General features: G+C 38.1%; 2 protein-coding genes across 4 annotated transcripts in view; both read left to right on the forward strand.

The window, feature by feature from the left end:
* Positions 1-11,595, forward strand: part of PROM1 (prominin 1) — a 63,879-nt gene extending 52,284 nt beyond the window's left edge. For 2 of the 3 annotated variants that reach the window (XM_053941523.1, XM_053941524.1), the window contains 8 exons: positions 1,912-2,004; positions 3,074-3,127; positions 4,558-4,638; positions 4,727-4,795; positions 5,319-5,411; positions 6,571-6,686; positions 9,867-9,907; positions 10,135-11,595. In XM_053941523.1, the coding sequence (XP_053797498.1) occupies positions 1,912-2,004; positions 3,074-3,127; positions 4,558-4,638; positions 4,727-4,795; positions 5,319-5,411; positions 6,571-6,686; positions 9,867-9,885 (525 nt within the window). In that variant the 3' untranslated portion in view covers positions 9,886-9,907; positions 10,135-11,595. Of the gene's footprint in view, positions 1-1,911; positions 2,005-2,722; positions 2,741-3,073; positions 3,128-4,557; positions 4,639-4,726; positions 4,796-5,318; positions 5,412-6,570; positions 6,687-7,757; positions 7,827-9,866; positions 9,908-10,134 lie in introns of all 3 variants that reach the window. The other variant, XM_053941522.1, reaches the window with a different exon arrangement.
* Positions 11,596-14,069: 2,474 nt separating this feature from the next.
* FGFBP2 (fibroblast growth factor binding protein 2) lies at positions 14,070-15,819 on the forward strand. The gene is made up of 2 exons (XM_053941202.1): positions 14,070-14,673; positions 15,491-15,819. The coding sequence occupies exon 1, from the start codon at positions 14,070-14,072 to the stop codon at positions 14,658-14,660; it is 591 nt and encodes a 196-aa protein (XP_053797177.1). The 3' UTR covers positions 14,661-14,673; positions 15,491-15,819.
* The last annotated feature ends 6,424 nt before the right edge of the window (positions 15,820-22,243 follow it).

The raw sequence follows: 22,243 nt of genomic DNA on the forward strand, positions 1-22,243 counted from the left end.
TGTAATGAGAACTGGAGCCCCATTGTGGAGGGAAAATGCACAAAATAAACTGTCTTACCTGAAGGGCTTTTTGAATGCAGGACAATGGTCAGAGGGTATTGCTACAACATTGCCCACAAAAGAATCTGCAAGTGACACAGATCTGTGTTGACAGTGACTGTTCAGTTGATCTGTTTGTTATGCATGTCCAGGTCAGGTCATGCTCACTTCTCAGAATGAGGGTCATGGTTTGGATGAGCCCAAGACAGATTTCCTGTGCTGCAATGCAGGAGGAAAAGTTATGTCGCACATGTGCAATTGCTTGGATTGCTGAGGGACACACAGCAGAGTAAGACCACCTTGTTTGGAATGTATCAGATATCCATCCCTCCTCAAGTGGAGGAGGGCACTAGGGGAGGCTCCTGGTGTGTTGGCTCTACCTCTTGCATCATTCAGTCATACTTGTTGCTGCGTTTTTTGTTGGGTGAAGGGTTTTTCCAGCCACACGTGCACTCATGTCAAGGTTAGACAGCTCTGGGTTTAAGTGAAAGCTGGAGTTCTCCATAAAGGAAAGTGCATTGTGTTGGTCAGTTGCTTTCACTATTTTTTGTAGAAGACTCTTAAAGAATCATCAGAATTGAGAATAGATCAGACAGAGTGATTTCTTCATATAAAAGAAATAATTGTGTAAATAAGTAAATGTGTTCACTGTTACAGTGTATGTTTTTATTTCTTCCTTTAGATGATATATAGTGTAATCTATGAAATGTTTTTTAAAAAGAGGTCAAAACCCCAATAATATAATGTATTATAAAAGTTAGATGTTTTAAAAAATGTTACTGGTTTCCAAGGATATTTTATAATCTCACTTTCTTACTAGTGATAGCTCTTAGAACCAATCAAAAAAAACCTAAAAACATGTGGAATTAATTAATTTTGGGTGTCTAGTTTACATCTTTTGGCACCTTACACAAAATTGAATATAGCTTTTTAGACTGAAAGGAGCAAATTGAATAAAACCTGGATCAAACCAAGGGGTCAGGGTATGGAGGAGAAAGCAATACAACCAAAATGTGGTGCTAGGTAAATGAATTCACTTTGTCAGTATAGGAGATGAAGCATCCTGAAACTGCTCAGTGACCCAGCTGAGTGCTGAGTGAACACTTTACAGGAAGCAAACACATCTCTGAGCACTGAGGTCTGCCATTATTACAAATGCAAAATGGAGTTAGCAGTGTGTATTTAGTGTGTATCCTGGGAACCAAATAGTTTTTTCACCAAAAGGTAATGAAAAATAAATTCCTATCTGAGAGTAAAACCAAATTTTATAGTATTTGGCAATGAGTATTAGCTCCAGACAAGCATTTGGACTTGAACATGAGAGCAGAAGCTCACGTCTTCTGACTGAAAGATGGGAGCCACAAAAATAGGAAATACCCTTCACAGGTGCCTTTCCAAGAGACTGGCTGAAAATACTTAAAATTCTGTGCCCCTCACAAAGCAGAGGGTGCCTCAGGGTGATGTCCACATTTCCAAAACAAAAGCAAGTACCGATGACTGGGTACTTGTCCCAGCTGGGGTGCAATGCTACAGGGTTCTTGCAGTCAAGTTTGTGGGAGTGCGAGGGAGATGTGTTCACTCTTCTGTATTTAAAATGACTTAGTGCATCATGTGAAAATTCTCTTCAGTTAAGTCTGTCCTGATAATGTTATAGTCAGATAAGCAAGGTAATATATCTGGTTTGGTTGCTGAGGTTTGAATTATTAATACAGTGATTTTTCTTTTTTCCCTCCTTGTGTTGAGGAATCAGTTTGTCATACCCCATTTTTAGCATGAGCTGTTCTGGAGTGGATGTGTAACTTTCATTGTTTTTTGCTTTGTTGGAAAGCTTTGAGGTTATTGAACAATACTGCATAATTGCATTTTTTGCAGCCAAAAGGAGCACTGGAAAACGCCTTAAAAGGACATGCAAACAACATTCGAATGATTCATAACCAGCAAGTTGTTCCACTGGAGCAAGCTATGGTAAAACATGAAAGCAGTACTGAAACATACTTGTAGAAAATGCAAATCTCTAAATATCTGAAAGAGGTTAGAAAGCTGGACTTCTGTAAGCACAGGTTGTATCAATGAAGAGCAACCTGGCTAATGTATGTGTTTAATAAATTAATAAGTTTTCTTAATTAAAATGCTACTGTTTTATAGCGCTGTCTAAAATAATGGCCTTTTCCCCATTTTTTTCTATAGCTATTTTTGATTATATATGAATAAAAGAAGAAGCAGGGGAGAACCTTACAAAATTCTTAACCCTAAAACCCCCTAAATCATTCATTTTCTTTTTTTGCTTGTCAAAGGTCTTCAGTAATAAAAGCCATTATCACTTTGACACTTTATTTCTTGGAGTTAGCAATCACCTAACAGTATTGGAATTGGAAACTCCTGGGAGTAGTATGTAGAGCCAAAGTCTTTTTTATTGATGCTGTGAAAGATGCAAAAGAACTGCTTTTGCCTGATTTCCACACAGTCCTGTGTCAAGCTGTGACTATCCTGCATGTTAGGTGTTGCTTTTTCCTCCACATATCATGAAGACTTCTAGTTTATCCTAGCATCTGATATTGTGTGTCTGTACCACTTATAGAAAAATACTACGTCTTCTGGTCCACTCTTGATTCTATGCTGTTCTTTCCTAATTAACTCCTAATTATTCTCATCTCTTTTTTCTTTTACAAAACTGACTGTCAAGAAATATGTTAAAGCTAGGGTAAGTGCTTTTTCCCTTCAGAAATTGCACACTATAGAATTCTCTGAACATTTGAGTCTGAGTTTAACTGTTCCATCTTCCCTCCAATCTTACTTAGTTTATTGCATCTAACTTCAGTTAAATCAGTGCTGTTGGTGAAGTACTGATTCAGTGATTAAACCCACAATGTATTAATTCTAATGCAGCTGTTGTTACTGTTGTATACATGTGATATGTAGTACTAATAACAAAATAATCTGTAGAAGATAAAAGCATAAATACAAGCTTAAAACACGTGGGCTCTTACCTGTAGTAAGTACTTGAAGCTTTTTTTTCTTCCCTCCTTTCCAATAGAGCACTTTAAATCAGAGCATTAGGTTACTGAAGAGGACATCATCTGAACTTATGGTAAGCTTTTCTTTCTGGCAACAGGAACATTTTTGTGTTTTAAATCCTTCTGCCACATATGCAGGGCATAGATTTTCAGGGCATAGATTTTCAGTAGAGTTTTCTTCTGTTTCTAGCTGTTCCATTATTGCAAGAGATTGTAATGCATTGAGGAAGTAATAAAGATTTTGATCTCTCTTCTGCTTAAAGGAAAATTAAAAAAAAATTTAGGGTGGTTTTGGGACTATGAATTGTAAACTGAACTGTCAGGTGATAAAATAGGCTTCAGTTTATATAGAGTGTTATTCATTTTCCTCAGAATGTCTTTTCTAGAATCCTTGAAAGCAAAACCTGGGGGGAACAACCACAAAACACAATGCAAAAGTACAACTGACAAAAGACAGTTGATTCACATTGATTGAATTGATTCACATCTTTAACCAGCTTTTGTTCCTTGCCCAGCTCCCATTTTAAGGCTCTTTCTTTAGGTTTTACTCATTATGTTCCTGCTTTTGCACCATCAGCCTTGCTCTGGGATCCTGCATCTGTATAGAGGCTTTTCCAGGGCAGCCCACGTTTCCCCTCTAAGTAGTGCCTGCGCCACAATGAGACCAGCTGGCTTCATTCTGCCAGAGAGTGATCAACAGGATGATTGCTTTCCTGGAAGTAAAGTTTTCAGCCACCACCCTGCCTTGGCTCTGGTAGCAAGAATACAGCCACACTAGTAGCATAGTCATAGTCTCAACAACTTTATGGGCCATACCTACCTTAGTGCTTCTCATTACAGTTTTCACCCATCCACAGCAGCAGAGCAGCTAGCTATCTGTTAGAATCTGTGATTTGAAAGTGGGTGAGGAGGGAAGAAGCCATGATGTAAGGTGTCGATAAGAAAGGGATGATGTTTGACTCTAAAGTATATTTAAGAAACATCTCTGCATGTTCAGGCTCTGTGTACACTGTCCTTTGTGTGTGTTTTGTGAGAGAATTTATAGGAGTGTGAAAAAATATCTCAGTCCTTTAGGTAGCTGATTAGAGGCATATTCTGGCTGTACAGAATCCTACTTCAGTCATCAAGAGTTGTTGTGATGGTATATGGCCCACTGTTTTCTTCCTCTGCACTTTGTGTGTCTGCAGTGTATATACAGACATTGACTGAAGGAAAGAGAGTGGAAGATAAAACCTATAATAGTATATAAATTACTTATGTAGGTTCCAGGAAAAGATACCACATCATGTCCACTGACGCATCCTTTTTCAGAATGAGACAATATTGAGAGATCATGAATCCTTAGGCAGGCTCCTGTTCTGTCTGTAAATGCTTTTTTTGTCAGGTTTTGACAAGAAAGTGACACTGGTTTATCAAAAGAGTAGGTTCCTGGCAGTGGCCATAGAGCCATTGCAACAGCCTGAAGGGGATTTGTTTATATTAAACACCATCTCTTCCTGTCCAGGTTAAGGTGAAAAATGTCATTAGTGCTGTTAATGCTGCCCAGGATCTCATAAATAACAATGCTTCTCAAGTTATTGTCCAGGTAAGCTCTATTTGATCAATGTACATTAATTTATGATGTCACAGAGATAGAGGTTAATTTGCTTTTGTTTTCTTTGATCTGGTCCTAGGAGACAAAAAAGTACATGGATACCATAATAGGCTACTTTGAGCAGTACACTGAGTGGGTCAAGGAGTCAGTAAGTTGCATTTACTTTATTGAGAGAAGATGTGTTTAAGAAAGCTAAACAGTATTAGTAATAAAATCAATAATAATAATTTACTTTGATAGTGTGTTTTATCGTTTCAGGTTTTAATACATTTGTACTTACTGTGAGTGCGAAAATCAGACTCCTATAGTTTTGTTGCATTTACAGAATGGAAATGATGAGTTGTTTTGGTTGGAATGCAGTGCAAGTTTAACAGTATTGTTTTCAGGGCTAGCCTGAAGTCTACCATTTGTACCAGTACTTCACTGAACCTGACCCTGCATAGTTCAAATTGATGTTGTTAGCATCTTATTTTATTTTTCTCTCTTCAGCTGCAGCCTTTGAGAAAGTAAGCTGATGTTTAAAAGACTTTCAGTTGATAGTATATCCAACTATTATTTATTTTGAATTTGGATAGGGTAAGATATAACAATTCAGTAAACTATAACTTAAAGTTTAGAGAGTCTTATTTTATTCTGTTAGATACTTAAAACTGTAATTTATTTTTTTTCAGATTTCAATGGAAGTAGCGGCATGCAAGCCTATTGCCAATGTGATAGATACAGCAGTAGATATTTTTTTATGCAGCTATATAGCTGATTCTGTGGTAAGAAACATTTTTTTCCTTGATAAGAAATATTTTCTGGGGCATCAAGGGGAAAATTCTTTCAACATACATCTGCATTTAATTATTCTGGCTCAACTACTCTGAAGTAAGATAATAAAGTATCACATACAAATTTATGCAAGGAGAATGTTCTGACCTGGATCAAGTCCAAAGACAAACCAGTGCTGGACTATCTGGATTTTCAGTAAACTTAAGCTTCTATTAACAAAAATTCTGTAAAATTAACTGATTCTGAAACACTTTGAAAGGGAAAATGGAGAAGCATAAAGATCTGAAGCTTCATCTGTAAAGGGGTGAGGTGTGGGCAGGAAGCAACAAGGAAAAACTTTTTCAGGTATCTTTCCTGAAATCTAGAAAACCTGAACAAGATTTTATCACTAGACTTGTAGCAGACAGATCTTGATTAATTTCTGTATGTTGGAGACATTTTACATGACTTGTAGCAGGATAGAAGGGAAATACTGCTTTTTCGTCTTGCCAAAAGGACTTGGAAAGAGGACAGCATGTATTAAAAGTAAAGTAAGACACCATGTGCCTGGAAAGGACCTAAAATGCCTCCTACTATTACCTAGCTTTATGGCACTTTAATCAGATCCTAATCACACTACTAGTAACACATGTAATCAGTCAAAGCCAAAACACTCTGGCCGTGATAATGCTTAACCGTGAAATGTTTAGTGTTGGTAATGCTTAACCATGAAAACCTCCTAATCTATGTTGTACTCATTGATTAGCACATACATTACAGAGCTTCTATTCTCCTCTGTGGAGCCATTACCTCACTGGTGAGAGATGGACCATGATTTCCCTGATGGTAGAACTTAGCTGAGTCACTTGGAAGTCAAAATGCCTCAAGCCAGTACAAATCAAATTTGAAATATCATTTTAACACCAGGTGATAACTCAGTTCAACTGTATAATAATGAAATTAGTTACACATACAGGGCTGCAGTTTGCAAGTTATAAAGTGCCTTAAGAAAGTGCTGGAAACTCATATTTTGACAAGAACTGCAAGAACTAATTTCTACTGTGTTCTTTTGGTAGCAATGGCTAGAATATCAAGCAGGGATTCAGTACTTTACTGATTAGTTTTCTCCATTACCTTTTTTCCTTGATTTTTCAATTGCTTTTATTTCAGAATACCTTCTGGTTTGGTTTGGGAGGCTCTTCAATGTTTCTAATTCCTGCCATAATTTTTGCTGTAAAACTCTCTAAATACTATCGTAGGATGGATACAGAGGATGTTTATGATGAGTAAGTATATATTCCAAAACAAACTAAATGGCAAATGGATTAAAATGTTTTTTCTAGTGTTTCACATGAAGTCTCTATAATTCTTAAACCTGTGCTGCCGGAGTAGAACTGCACGTTCATGTGTAATTCTGCAAGTTTCGGTCAGTGCCTGCAAAGTGCTTCAAGCAGGTGGCCTTTGGTAGCCTTGACTTGGCATGAATGCAGATAGAGCTGGCTCTGACTTATGCCAGAATGAGGTCTTCAGGGTTTTGTGAGCAGCATTTATATAAATACGTTCCAAATGTGCAAGTTATTAGCTTTGCTAAGTAACCTGTTAAAGTGAATTGTGCCTTATTTGTAGTCTGCTTGAATTAATTATTTACTTTCTTGCTGTCTTAGTTATTCCTAACCAGTCTTTCCTTTTTCAATTGCAGTTCCTCTGTCTCAGGGACTTGGCATTTTACTTTATGATAACTATTCTTACGTATTTTCCTATCAGTTTTTTTACTGTTTTCTTTTCTGCTCCTTGTTTTGCTCATTGTTCAGTTAGCCTGTGCACTGCATTTCTCCCATTTCACAGTGGTTGTTTTTCATTGCACATTCACAAGTCAGTAGAGTAGAAACACGCATGTAAGCTGAAATTACTCACTTATTAGAGTCTAGTTAATTACTCCTCCTCTTCTGTGTTTTTTAGTTTTGAAAATATATCCATGAAAATGTAAGACTTTTGCTGATATTTATTGAAATTATTTTATTAATATGGGAGGGTTTATATTTTTAATGTAAGTTGTTACTTCAAAAGAGGTAACATGTTCTCTTTCTCCAGACTTGATAGATTATATTAGAGTCTCCAACTCAACAAGAATAGAAAAATAATTAATTGATTTTTTGGAGAATATAAAAATACTATAAAATGTAAAGTTATAGTTAATACCATAACTCTTGAATGTTATAAAGAAAAAGTTATATTCTATTGTACAGACACAGTGTATTTGCATATAATACCATCATCCATGTACATGTCTTAGAAGCCATATTGTACATAGTGCATCTTATAGTTAACATGGTCTTGGTGTATTTATTTTATTACAGTACGGAAAATGGTAATAATGGTTATCATAAAGAGCATTTATATGGTATACACAATCCTGTTTTTACAAGGTAAACCAAGTCTGAAACTGCATGCCTTCATGTGTCCTTACTTCAGCTTCTCTTCTAATCACATTTCCAATTTTCTTCATGCTCTAAAGTGAATCTCTGAATTCTCTGGGGGTCTTTTTGCATGATTATTCACTATAGCAAATGCTGTATGATGTATATTTCTCAAATATTCTTTATATAACACCAGGTATAGAAGTATTTTCCTGGAATTTAACAAAGTAATTGGTAAATTTGATCTTAAAATCCATGTAATCAGGTATTTAGTCAGCACAGTGGTTGGTCCTAAATTGACAAACCTATTAAAATGCTCTGATAGCAGATGAAAGTGATAGGATGGAAATGCATCCTGAGTAGTTTTACTTTTTAAATGGTGAAAAGAGATCTCCTGTGTAAAAGGCAAGTGTTCCAGGTATGCAGGAAGTTTGAACATAGGAAATGGGTGTCTGTGCATGAGTAGGACTAGAACATAGCATCACAAAGCAAGAAGCTCAAGTTAGGTTTAAAAAAGGGAGGATGTTGGGGTAATTTTCTGCCTCTACAACTTCTGTACTGTAAAACATTAGCTAGTTGTAAGACTCAGTTTCCAGGGGGATAATACTCTATATCCCACAACTTAATTATTCGGTTTTGCACAATTTGCAAGTTGCTTAAGAACAGTTGAAATTTATGATTGAAATCTGTAGCTCACTGTGCCTTACTTTGCAACTTCATGACTGAATGTATAGGTTGAGTTTTTTATAGAGAAGATACCACTATGCTTTAAATAACAGGTAAATAGAGGTCAAAGTTTGGGTCTTGACAGAGTTCATGGTTACATCTGGTGGTGAGGATGAGGATGGTTATTATTATTACCTAGGACTGTATTTTACAATAATTATTTACTGAGCAAATCTTCATTCTGTATCTCCTTCTGAAGGAAGTCTTTATATAACAATATTTTTAGTGGTATTTATGATCACAATTGTTGTGGTCTGTTCTGCAACTTAAGGGTGCTTACTCCCCAGATTAACTGACAAGGAGCTTAAGTCAAAAAATCTCTCCACTGGCATATCTAAGGACTCTCAGTTTTAAGGACTTTCAATATTTTACATAAGGGAAAATTAATAATTTCCCAGGCCTTAGAATTCCTTTTCTGATCTTTGAATCTTTAATACAACTGTTAATATTTTTGAGGTTCATAGCATGTTTTCTTACGATAGTCATTGATAATTTAATTCAGCATTTCTGAACAACCTAAAAATTACTAGCATAAAATAATCTTTTACACAAAGATCCACTAATTCAGTCCTGACTTATTTTGATAAAATGTTAAAATTTAAAGATTCAGTTTGATGCAGTGCTGTCTTCTGGTGTGCTAGCAGAGGTAATTTGAAAAACTGCTAATTATGGCATACATGCTTTGAATTTCTCAGTATGGCATTCCCATTCAATATACTCTTTGCTTTTATACTATCCTTGATTTTTCTTATTTCCTGCAAATTATTTTTGGATATACTTTGAGAGATATGACTTTGAATAGATCTGTGTACACCTATACTTTTGCAGGTTTAGAGAATGCCATAGGGTTGGACTTGGGGTTTTTTTATCCTTCAAAATCAGCTGGATAGTTTTGCCGAAAAGACATGCAAATATTTTTATAACACTAAGTTACCTAAGTACAAGTAAGAGCTACATGAGGTATATGTGTCTCACACAGGTATTTTTATATACATGTCAAAGGCACAAATAAACTCAAATGTACCCACCATTTTTGTGAGAGCAAAACATGAGGCGGGATTAAATTTACAAATGAGGAGTGTTGAATAGGCAATCCAAGTATTTATTTCTATAATGAAACAAAAATAACCTGAAAGGTTGGTGGAGAAAACAATGAATCTATTTCCTCTTGTTTGAAAAATACTTGATTAAATGAGAAAAACATTGAGACTATCTTAGGCCAACTGAGCTTGTCTCACCTAAGTTTAGACACAGTATTTCTGTTCCGTTTGTGAACAAAAGAAGATGATGGGTTTGTTTTTTTTTTTTCTTTTTCTCATGTAGCTCAGTGGAACAGTGGTAACACATATTGGAAGTGTTAAGGGGTAAGTAATACACTTAAATCAATTCTAGATCTATTACTACTTGACTATTTTAAGGAAGGCTGCTCTGATTGCTGCAACAATGAGTATGCTGTGAGGTCTAAAACCCAAAAAGTTACTCAGTCATATTGATGTTTGTATTAAAATCTATCCCTTCGTTCTGTTTAAATTACGTTACAATCCAGTCTTTATAAATTTTTTCCAGAATTGTTTTTTGTTATTATTTCCAGGCTATATGAATGAGGCTCAAGACTCTTCTATGGGAGTACATCATTGTTCTTCCAAGTGCATTTCCATTCATCTGACAGATCCTGAGCCACTTGTTTTATGTCAGCTGTACTGTAAATCACATGTACTATTGAATGTTATGCCATAAACTACTGTACAGAATATTTTGTGATCAGGGCACTGCCTCTCAAATACCACTGTTCAAGGCTTGGATTAAAATGTTTTTTGGTTTTTTACTTTTTTACACTGGGCTTTCTACCTTACATCACAGTATATAAATTAATTAGATTAACAGCCTTTGCCTAGCAATTCTCTTAAAATTGTTCAAGTTCTTATCTTAAATTGTTGATTTGTGTTAAATACAGTGCATACACGTTTACATAAAAATACATTTTGTATACCAGAGAATTTTGTATATACATTTTTCTTAAAACTTCTAAGTGTTTAGTTAAGATTTTAATACTGTATAATATTCTTCACAAATGAATTTACCAGCATGATCAGTGTTGCTGTTTGGTGCTCTTGAATGACTACATTGGACTAAATTTGGATTGTAATGGGGTCCACAGTGTCTCTTTGTGTGTCTGAGAAGCTCAGTTGCAGTTTTGTTTTATCCCTCTTTTTTTTTTTTTTTTTCCTTTTCTTAATTATTTAATATTTAGTGGATTTTGCTGTATAGACCTGAAAGGGACTTCTTGGAGAAGTTTGCTTTTAAACTTAGGGCGGGAGGGTTCGGGGTGTGCGGGATGCATAATATAGTGAAAAAGCTAAGCTTTCTAGAGTTCAGTAGTACTCAAAAAGAGCATGAGGGATGTCCTGTGCTGGCGATTTTTGGAATGCTTTACATTCTCTATCTTCCTTTTCTTCTTTCACACCCACTTCTGTAATGTCCTTAATAGTATCACTGTGGCTCCTTTGGAGGCAGTGGTAGTATTTTTGCTAAATAATACTATACTATGATTTACAATATTGAAATTCAAATCTGTTTAACAATTGGAGTTAATATTTGTACTGTTAGAGTTATTTCACTGAATTTAGGCATATGGTTGAATTGCTGAATTAGTTAACAATAAACTTTATCAACAAGGCCAAAACTCTGTTACCAGTGTAAAACCTTCTGGCAGGTGAAGTAGTCAATATATTGATCTAAAATAGTATCTCTTCATGTATCAGTGTTGTTAACTTTGTTTCAAACAGGGTTCATTGTCTTGAAGTAGAGATAATCCTGTACATTATTATTATAATTTTAAAGAAATGCTGAAAAATAATACTAGTCTTTAATCCAGAATAACCTTAAATTTCTCATTTCTCATTTTTATGTCATAAATGGAAACATTTCTAATTGACAGTATGTAGCATATGTGTATATGTAATGTTCAGAATTGCAGATTTTTAAAAGTTTCTATTTTTAATTTGAGAAAATATTCCCAGTTCATTTAAATAAAAAAGATCTTGCTTAACTACTTTATGTTTGGTTCTCCCTTGTTTTGTCATGGAAACATCTCTCAGAAGAGTCACACAGAGTTAAAATCTTACGAGAGTGAATGTCTTTACCCTGATGAAAAATCTTTGCTATATTTGACTTTTACTTTTGCAGCAGGAAGGACTGAAAGAACTTTGACTCTCGGTGAGGGAGCTTCCAACTTCCACCAAGAATATGAATTATGTAAAGATGGTAGGATTCAAGCTATGAGCCGTGCAGGATACCTGTTTCTGTATAGCACTGACAGCAGAATTAAACATTTGCTAGTTGTTGAGCTCCCACAGTTCACTGCTGACATCCTAGCTTACCTTGTAAAAGGACAGTTGTTTTCTACTGCAATGAGAGACCACTAACTGTTTAATCTGAAGCACAGGCAGACAGGACTGAAATGTCAGACTGAAATGAGCCAAACACTTGGTGGGAACACAGTAGCTAACACATAAATGTATTTGAGTCCAAGCTTTGATATATCTCCTTATCCTTCTGATTTGTTTGTTCTCATGATTAGACTTGAAAAACTGTGAGAACAAGAGATCTGAAACTGGTATAAATTAACTTTTGAATCGTTTTGGACTCTTCAGAAAATCTAAAAATTCTCAGTGCTCTTGTGCATAACAAAGTGTAAACAATACATTTTTTTTTTGGTCATATATTAGGAGGTATTCAAGTGCTTGCAGTAAGGATCTGAGGTGAGTAACAAGATTCTTCTGGCTGGCTGGCTGAAGGGTGAGAAGACTCCCCAGAAAACAATGGAAGAAAACAATACCAGTGAATGGTAAGTCTTAAGTAGGCTTATGCCATTGTTGTCCTAAGACTTAGCTGGAGCCACACCACTGTGCCTTGAAAGAGAGAGGAGGAACTAATGGAAAGAAGCTAGAGATGAGGTTTCTTCTAAAAATGATATTAAAATAGCCATGGAGAGGGAACGAAAAGAAAACAAGATTGTTTTCTCTGTCAAATGGTATTTAGTCATGGGAACTTGATGGCACACTGACTGGAAGAACAAGGTTAGGATACCCAGAATGGCTGTTCAGGTGGCTGCATCTTCAAGCAGGCAGCTTTCAGGTTATCTGGGCTGCCACAGCAGCAAGGGACTCTTGTCCCTCTTCTCTTAGCAAAGCTTTTGTTGTTGATATTGTTCTGCTTTGCCATCTGTGTTAAAAGGAATGGTTTTGCCTTAGTATTTTGTTTAGCAGTACCTAGTGATTGACTAAATACACAAACTGCTGTCCTGTTCCATTATGTATGGCCAGTCTTAAACCAAGGGTTTCTAGCACCCCACAGTTACTGAAGCATACCTAAACAATCCAATAGCCCTTTCCAGGAGCTGGTCAGGTCAGGCTGGCTGTAGCATATATGTCCTTGGAAGAAGTGCCTAGTGGGGGTCTTACTAGCCAGAAAAGTACTGTGGATTGCCACAGCAGGAGAGGGATTTTTCCTCATGACCTTCTGAATGCTGAGTGAGTTACAGTGATTTTTCCTTAGCTCTGTTTTTAGTTACTGCAGCAGAAACTGCTAGGACAGGATTCTGCACTACAATATTTCTGTTCTCCTGCCTTTGTTTTACAGCATTTTTACAACTCACTTGTTACAAACAGGAAAATACCTATTTAAAAAAAGAAAGTGGTGAAGTGCAAATACCTGTCTGACATGCTCTGTGGTCTGTTCCCTGCTACTGAGACCTGTGATAAGTTAGTTCTGCTAACGTCTTGCTCTGTTGGCTGAAAGTGATTAGTGATGTGAAAATGATGATAAAATTTCCAGATGTTTGGTATTTTTTTAGACCTGTAATACCTTATTTTGCTTAAGCTTTATTTCTTTTCTTGCGTACCTACATGGCTCAAAGAATGTGCAGATGATCCTTCAATGCATCCCCACTGCATGTCATGTGTGGACAGAAGGTAGAGCTAAAGTTGTATCCATACTGTGAAAATCCACAGAAAGCCCATTCCACAAATCAGCTTTTTTTACCAGGACACTTACCAGGACATTTATAATCATCCAGATGCAGAGATTGCTTTGATACTTCTATCTTTTTTTACTTTGATATCATCTTACAAGCTCTAGCATGAGGATAGCTATAAAGCAGCTGGAGAATGGAAAATATCTGTTAAAAATCAAATATGACATGTTCATCCTGGATAGGAATGTGCTTCTTAGTTATACAACTATCGTTCTGTATTTTAACTGCATTTACAAGACTTGTCTTGTTACCTTCTTGGGAGTTCACACTCCCAAGGTTATTCGACACTCCCTTAGGCTATAAATTAGAGGCATTTGCCTACTGAAGTGTGATTTATTATTTTTATAAAAATGCCCAACCCTTACATCTCGTGTTTAGCTGGAAAGAGGCTTCTTTGTGCACCAAGACTTTAAATTGTGAGCAGCCATTTACTTACTGCTTTTACTTCTTTGGATCGTGTTGTTCAGGGATCTCGGTTCACTCCTCTCACCATGAAGAGTTTTGCTCTCCTTTTCCTAGTTGTGATCTGTGGCATGGGAGGACTGGGACAGAAGCTGAAGCCAAAGAAAAGAAGCAATGGTGAAGAAATCAAATTTCGGACTAAAACCAAAGATGTTTGCACAATAACCGTGAGTGGTGATGACGAGGAGATGAAACTTAGAATTGAATGCAAAAGCCAAGGCATGTCCTACTGGTGTGAATTCACTGGCAAGCCATCAGTCTGTCGTGCTTTCAGAAATAATCCGAAGATTTACTGGAATCAGATTGCCGCAGAACTCAGAAAGATCCCGCATGCTTGTGAATCCATGGAAGTGTTGAAGACCACCATGTGCCAAAAGGCTCCCCCAGAGGCTCTCATGAGGCAAATAGCTGCTGGTATGGAGCCAGAAGATCTGGCAAGCCAGGAAAAATCAGTCCAGAAAGCTTCCATTCCTATGAGAGAAGCAGGGCAAAACTCTGACCCAACCCAGCATAGTCAAGGGTCTGAAAATGAAACAGAAGCAATGAAACTGGCACGGGAACATTGCTGGGAATCTCTGCATGGTGTCTGCTCCTACATCATTGGCATCCTTAGGGGTTAAGGATTTGCTTAAGGTAAAACTAATCTGGAAGCACAGTAGAATATACCTAAGAGTAATTCTATTGTACTTTGATTTTGGGGGTCTCCAGGATGTGGACAGGGAGGTGCTAAGCTCGCTTGCTAAAATGTAACATTACAAGATTTTTGAGGAGTTGGGCAGCTTAAATTTCCAGTGATCCATATTGGTTCAGGATTCCCATACAGCCTCCTGTGAGGTCTTCAGTATGTACTGGGGTGTTTGCCCTATCTGTTGTTAATCCTATGGTATTTCAGTTCTAACTGTTTGAATTGGGCTAATTTTTGCCTTCTGTCACTCCTTTCCTCTTGTGCTGACTTCTGGATTTATGCCAGGGAAGTAAGAAAAATAACAAACACATCAGATCCAGCCAAATGCATTTGTTAGAACAAACTGCATTCAGAGACTGAGGGAATAAAGCTTATTCATCAAAACTGCTAGTTAATAATGAAATATTTTACTCTAAAAATTAGTTCATAAACCCCTTGCAGAAATCAGTAAACCCAAGTGGACTGTCTTGGTTTGCAAGTGTGTTCCTGTAGAGCTGTAGGGGGATCACATGCAGGCACTTGTTTGCTAAGTCTCAGGTTTTCAGCCAGCATTTAAAAAGGCAAAGTCCTTTATTGCAAAAGTGATTGGTTTTATTTCCACTTCCAGCTCAGAGAGAAAGCCAGGAGCTGATAAGTAGACCTGGCAAACTTGAAAGAAATGGGAATATATGCAGTGTGAGCTGGCAGGCATTTAGGCTGCTAATGATAATTTATGCCTAGTACAGCAAAGGGACTAATTTTTTTTTGTTTGTTTTTGTTTTGCAGAGCAATGGTATTACAGTTGAAGAAGGGTCCTTGCTGCATTTTAATAATTTAGACATAAGAATTTTGGTTAAACATCAGTAATTTCTATAAATCTTTTAGCTGTTTCCTTTTTAAAGAAAAAATTAAACTTTTTAGCGACTCTGAAAAATTCACAAAACTGGAGTGACTGTGCTTAAAGTGTTCGGATGAACTAACTGCCCTTAGGCTTGTTACACACCAAGGTGTACTGCATTTATCTAACCTAGGATCTGCTTGACCTTGTGTAGGTTTTTGTGTGTACTGACTTGCTTCAGTTTGTTAGAGATGAAAGCTGTTAATGATGATACAGTTAGTGCAAACAATAAAAATAAGATTTTTTGAAAAGGTACTTGTGTGCTTTCTTGGAATTTTAACTGGTGCTGTTTGTATAAAGTCACAATATTTGACACTTGTTTCTCAAGAGATTGTTGGTGGAATGTGTAAGAGAAATTACAGGTCTGAGTCATTGCTTTTCCTCTGTGAACAAGTTTGCATGAATATTAATACTTTCAATGTTATGAGGTTTATATTACAATAATGAGTTTCAGCCAGGAGGGAAAAGAAAACCTGTAGAATAAGAGAGTAATGTAATAATATATTTCTGAACATAGCAGAAATGTGTTCACCAGTGATGCATCTGCAGAGTTCAGTGTTACCAGGACCTGTTAGTGGTACTATTAATGTGTGGTTTCAGTAGATATTCTGAAAAGTAACTTACGTGGCAACTTGGGCACTTGTCTAAATCTCCTCAAAACACAAAACAAGATCTAATGGCCTGTTGTCATATTACAACACAGTCATGTTCAGATTATTATTTAACAATGATCCCTTTTGTTCCCAAGTGAGTTTCACAGCAGGGATGTAACTGGAAATACTTCATACTGTACAATTTAATAGTGCTCTGTGTTCGCCTTGCAACGTTTCTGCAAGGTATTGTTGACTGAAGTACTTCTCCAGCTTTACTCTCAGATTTGTAATTTTCACTACACAATTCCAGATCATGATTGTCCAATCATTAAACTTTATGCCTTGTACCAGAAAACTTGAACTAATTTTCTTTCTCCTAACCTCTTTATATATATGGAAAAGAATAGCAAGTCACGAACACAGAATCAGAGCAGAAGGTTGTATGTACAAGGCAGAAAATGTGTAACCTGTATTTTTCTCTGCCATGAATGCAACATGGTTAATTTTCACTCAATTACCATTGCCAGGCTCTTGTGCTGTGAGTAAAAAATGTAGCAGTACACCTACTAACCTAATTCTGTCGTAGAAATTAATATAATTGTCTGATTGCAAACATGCACGATGCATCAAAGTGGTATTAGGGAACTGTTTGCATGTTAAGGGGAGGTTGAGGGTTTTCCTGAGGTGTGCTTTTAAATATATTAAAACTCCTGTTACATATGATGCAAAATCCACTCTGCAGAGTATTTTGCAGTAGTATCCACAGCAGTAATGACTGCAAAAATGAGACAGTGAATTGCAATGGGAGAAATCTGGGACAATTGGTCACCCACCATACTGTTACGGGGAGAAAAGAAGAGGTTTCATCTGTTCACCAAAAGAACATTTTCCCCTTCATGCCGTCTTCTCTTTGTGTACACAGTGAGGTCAGGAGGCAGCAGAGTTGTCTGTCACTTCGTAGAACTGTTGATATAGTCTAAAATTTGTGGCCATCATTAATTCTGCTCAGCAGATGACAAATGTCACACACCATCATGCTGTTTCCCAGGGAGCTTGTGTCTCATTTCAATAGAGCAGGGCTCTGCTGCAAAGGGCTCCCTGTACTGTGCTGCCTGGAATGACCACCTGAAGTTTCACTGTTGAAAGCAGAAATCAAAATCTTGCACCAAAGGCCCCCCTTTAACAAAATGCTTTTTGTAACATACTTGGAACCATAGTTAAGCACTACATTTTTAGAAAGAGGTGAAGGTGATGTATGCCATGGATTGCATTACATTAGGCAACGCTATGCAACCTCAGCAAGTCAGTTAAATATAATGATCTTGCTTTCAAAACATTTAAAAATTGGATGTTAACTGAAATACCCCACTTCAATGTAACAGCACTGTGACTGTATTGGCTACATTACCATTTAATTGTGTTTAGCACCAGAAACGTACAGTTGTAACATTTGAGTTTCCTTCCGAGTATGAAAGTGCTATTCATTAATGAAAGGATTGATTGAGAAGTGTTAGTGGTGAGTTCAGTGCAATCTTTGGGTACCTCATGAATGAATGAATGAATGAATGAGTGAAACCTTCTGTTTCATTCCTTTTAGGTGAACTAGTATATGTAAGTACCTCAGGAAATCTATCCAAGTGGAGGTGGAATTTGTCTTTATTTTCCTGACAGAGGAACAGCAGGCCAAAAAGCTTGTCTGGATTCCTGCAGGCAGGGAGACCATTGATACCCAGGCCTGCTACTTCTGATAATTCAGTGCAGTGTGAGGTGTCCACCTGCTTCAGAATCCTCATGTTTAAGTTTCCAGAGAAGCATCACAAGTACTTGCTACTTTGATAATGGAAGCCTCCAAGAAAAAAGCAAAATCAAGCATTTGGAGAACCTGTGTAAGGATGTGTATTTGACACAGTTAAGATCCAAAAAAGACTGGGGCGAATCTAATGGAGAGCTATCAAGATGGTGAGGACTGGAGCACCCTCCTGTGAGAAAAGGCCAAGAGAATGGGTTTTGTTCAGCCTGAAGACTTGGGGAGGGAACTTAATAGCCAACCCTCAATCCATATGAAAAAGCTGTACAGAATACAGAGCCAGGCTCTTCACTGATGTGTGTGATGGGTGAAGAGATGCTGGTCAAAAATTGATAGAGGTCAGATTCTGATTAAGTGAAAGGGACAACATTAAGGAGGATAAACACAGGAACAGATTCCTCAGAGCAGCTCTAGAATCTCTGGCTGGTCTGATGGAGACCAACTAGATGAAGTTTAAAGCAACATATTCTGAGTTGACGACAGCTACACTGTACTGCACTCTGGTGTTTTCTGAGAGAATTGTTTAGGTGTGTTCTCTGGGCATTCTTGCATTGTATGCAGCATTACGTTTTGCATTCTTGATTTTTCAGTAGAAGTCATAGTTAATATGGCATGGATTTTAGGGACAGATACATCTCACAAAAGGACAAAGGAAAAGCTAAAAGTTTCCCAAAGTTTCCCACTGCTGTTCCTACTTCTGTAAAAGCTTTATGGTTGTCTCTTTTTTTTCTGTTTCTCTTGCTGTTGCCTTTCCCAGTCTCTGCTTTCTTCTTGGAAGAGGGGTCAGTCACACCATAGGAGATTTTTTTGGAGTTCCCTGCTTTTCCTCTTACAAATAAGAATTGTTCTAATCAGACTTCACAGACCATTTTACAGTGACAGAAAGTATGTGGTACATACAGAGAAGTGGTACATACAAGAACAGGAGTAAGAACTCAAAGTAGACGAGGTGCAGTCAGTAGATGACAGAACATTGATGTTATCTCACAGACATGTTGTTTACTTTCCCATCCTGAATACAAATTAAACTGCTTGAATGATAGGCAGGAGGCCAGGTCTGGATTTCCAGAGCAGCTATGCTGCTGTATGTACAGAGCAAGAATCAAATTAAGCAGATGTCTGATGTGGAGCGGAAGTTCGTGTTCCCCTCCCCGCCACCCTCCTCAGTGGGTTATGAAAGTGTTTGTGTAACCCGCTGCTCGCCTCAGGCCTCCCTGCCATGGTGGCTCCACTGCCTGGGGGCTCACAATGCTTGTAGTCAGGAAGGGAAACAGAGGTGTTCTTTTAGATTCTGCTGGCTGCAGATGTAAAAAACCCTGCCTTGCTCTGTCACTACTGCTGTGGCCTGTAAAAATTAATGTGCTGGTGATGACATTGGTTGCCCCTTTATTTGTCTTACTGGAGTAACATAAGGGCACTCCAATAAATGCAGCTGTAATAAAGCGAAGAATGTGCCTAGGGACTAGGCTAGAAGCTTCACAATGAAGGAAATGGTGAGAAAAATTCAGGCTCTGACCTCTCCATTTCCTCTGCCAAACAACCCAGCAGGAGGGCAAGAGTGCTGCCTCCATCCTCCCCTCTCACCCCACTCCAAGGCACATGCAGACAACATGGGTGCTCTCAGCAAGGTACTGAAATGATGCCATTTCTTATACTCCAGAAGTTTACCATGGGAATCCACAAATGTGTGTTTGCAGCTGGGGAAGGCTATCAGATGCTCTTGGAATAATTTGGTCAGTGTGGGAAGGAGAAGGAGTAAGGACCATGGAATAGGGTTTCCACACCTGTGTGCAGAAAACATCACCTGTGCCTGTCATGGCTGTTTGGTGCCTCAGATGGCACAAAGGAAGCTGAAGCCCAAGTGTTTGAGCAGCTGTTTTGGCATGGGGGGAATTCACATGGCCTCGAGGAGGGCTCCTCTGAGCAAGCTGCCTGGCCCAGGAGCGAGCGGCTGTGGGGCCCTGGGGGCTGCTCCTGGTGTGCTCCTATTGTGCTCTGGGGTCCTGGGGGCTGCTCCTGGTGTGCTCTGGGGCCCTAGGGGCTGCTCCTGGTGTGCTCTGGGACCCTGCTGCACTGCTGGGGCTGGGCCATGGCTCTGGGCTGCTGAACAGTGCTGGGGATGGGGGTTGCTGCCAGGGGTTGGATTCTGGCTGTTCTGCAGGGACTGCCTGGGAGCAGCTGTGCTCAGGGGAGGGGTGGCTGGCAGGACCCTGCAGGAGGGTGGAGGCCACAGCAGGAGAGACACCAATGTCTTTCAAGTCACATTGGTCAACTTGGTTCATGGCAGGTGGGTTTGCCCCAAAGGTGGGTGCCAGAGCAGGTAGAGATGTGGTTTTTCAGAACAAGATATGTGTCTTTCCTTCCCAATATACCTTTCCAAATACTGATGTCCCCCATGACCCATCCCATGCCACTTCCTCTCATCAGAGAGATGCTCCAAGACTTGTTGTTAAAGCCCCTCTGCACAAATCCACATGGTGTCTGCCATGAAGGGAAGCTATTCCAGGATAACAGGAGGTATTTTCACAATGTACCAGACAAGGAGAGGTAAGAGCCATTGAAGGACAGAACATCCCCATGAGTTGTGTGCTTCCCCTGCCTTCTTGGGCCTGAATTCTTTTGCGTAGTTGGAATCAGCTCAGTATCCTTTGGTTTTGCTTAACACTGATCACATGGCATTTGGACATCTCAGTTCAGGGTAAATCAGCAGCTGAAAGAAATCAGAAACACCATTTCCCTTTGGCTTAGGGAACTATAAAACTTATTATAGAACTCTTGATATTTCACCTCAGCAGCAGCATGCTCTTTGGCAGGAACATAATTCATTTGAAGCACAATAGAAACAATTGTGATTTGAAGGAACAAGCAATATTTTTTCTTCCTCACTATTAATCTCTCTGGTTTTTTGTTGTTGTTGTTGTTTTGTTGTTGTTTTTGGGGTTTTTTTTGTTGTTGCTTTGGTGGAGGATTGTATCATAAGTGTTTAAAGATTACTTTTAATCTTTACCACCAGAAAAAAATTATTCTTCTGGGTATATCATGGCCCTTTTTAAAAATCTGCATTTTAGTTTAACTCAAACAGCAAAGAATAGTATATGACTACCTTGCAGCTACAGCATAATTTACATGAGCAATGAAAAATCAGTTGTCTTGGACAAGAAAGCAGTGTAGAAAACTGACTGACTTTAGCATCTATGAGAAGGCACATTGTAAGTATCTGAGAGACAGGAAGAAATTCCCCTGAAAAGGACATCCTCAGGTTTTTCATGTCTGTGTTTCTTCTGCCGAATATAAAATTTATTAAAAAATAATTCTTGCTATATAAACACATTTATTTTAATTTCTAGTGTGCTTTCTACAACAGCTTTGTGTGAGTGCATCACTTGTCAGCCCATAGACCTGGAAAGGAAAACTGAATGCAACAGAATACTGTTCTCAGCTACGAATTTCTCAGTGACAGATATTAAGATTGTAATAAATTTTATTTCTACATTCCCTTCTATTTGTACATTTCAGGGTGTTTAAAGAAAAAAAGAAATATAAACATGGCTTCTTGCATCTGTGTGACATAGACATGTATCATTATCCATCTTTAAAAGGTTAGGAAAGAGAGACATGTAAGGGAGCCTCTGACAGCAGATGTGTTGACAGAAACTAGGATATTAAAAGACTTCTACGGGTGTATTTAAGCAGAAACAGAAATTAACACACAGTTTTGTAATTCTGCTAGATAGTACACACATGGGAAAAAAGCCTGTCCCTCACAAGCTGCAGCTTTGGGCCTCGAACGTGCAGTGAGGGCTCCCAGGCAGAGCCAGCCTGTCCCACTGTGTGGTTTGACTCTGTCAGCAGGGACTGATGCACCTGGGTGCAATACTGCCCTGCCAACCATCCCTTTCTCAGGTCTTGCTGCTTCTGGTTGGATCTGCCTGCATATCTTTTCTTCCAAACATAAATCTGTCATGCTGCAAAGTGCAGATTGATATATATGTGTGCCATTAATATATATGTTGTGCCCAGTGAATACAGTCCTGCCTATGTGTGCCAGCACAGGGTTTAATATAAATCTCCCATCTGAATGCAGCAGTGTTTCTCTGGTTTAGTTAAGTTTATACTTAATTAAAACCATTACTCTTCAATTCTTTCTGTTCATCACCTTAAATACAATGATTTGGAGAAGGAAGAAAAAGCTGATAAGGAGTGGAACAAAAATAATATTTAAAACCTAGTGAGTTTGTATT

This window comes from Vidua chalybeata, chromosome 4 (genome assembly GCF_026979565.1).
Source record: "Vidua chalybeata isolate OUT-0048 chromosome 4, bVidCha1 merged haplotype, whole genome shotgun sequence".
In the NCBI taxonomy this organism is placed as follows: Eukaryota; Metazoa; Chordata; class Aves; order Passeriformes; family Viduidae; genus Vidua; species Vidua chalybeata.

Coding starts and splice junctions, on each gene's coding strand:
- FGFBP2 (XM_053941202.1), top strand. CDS start 14,070: ATGAAGAGTTTTGCTCTCCTTTTCCTAGTTGTGATCTGTGGCATGGGA.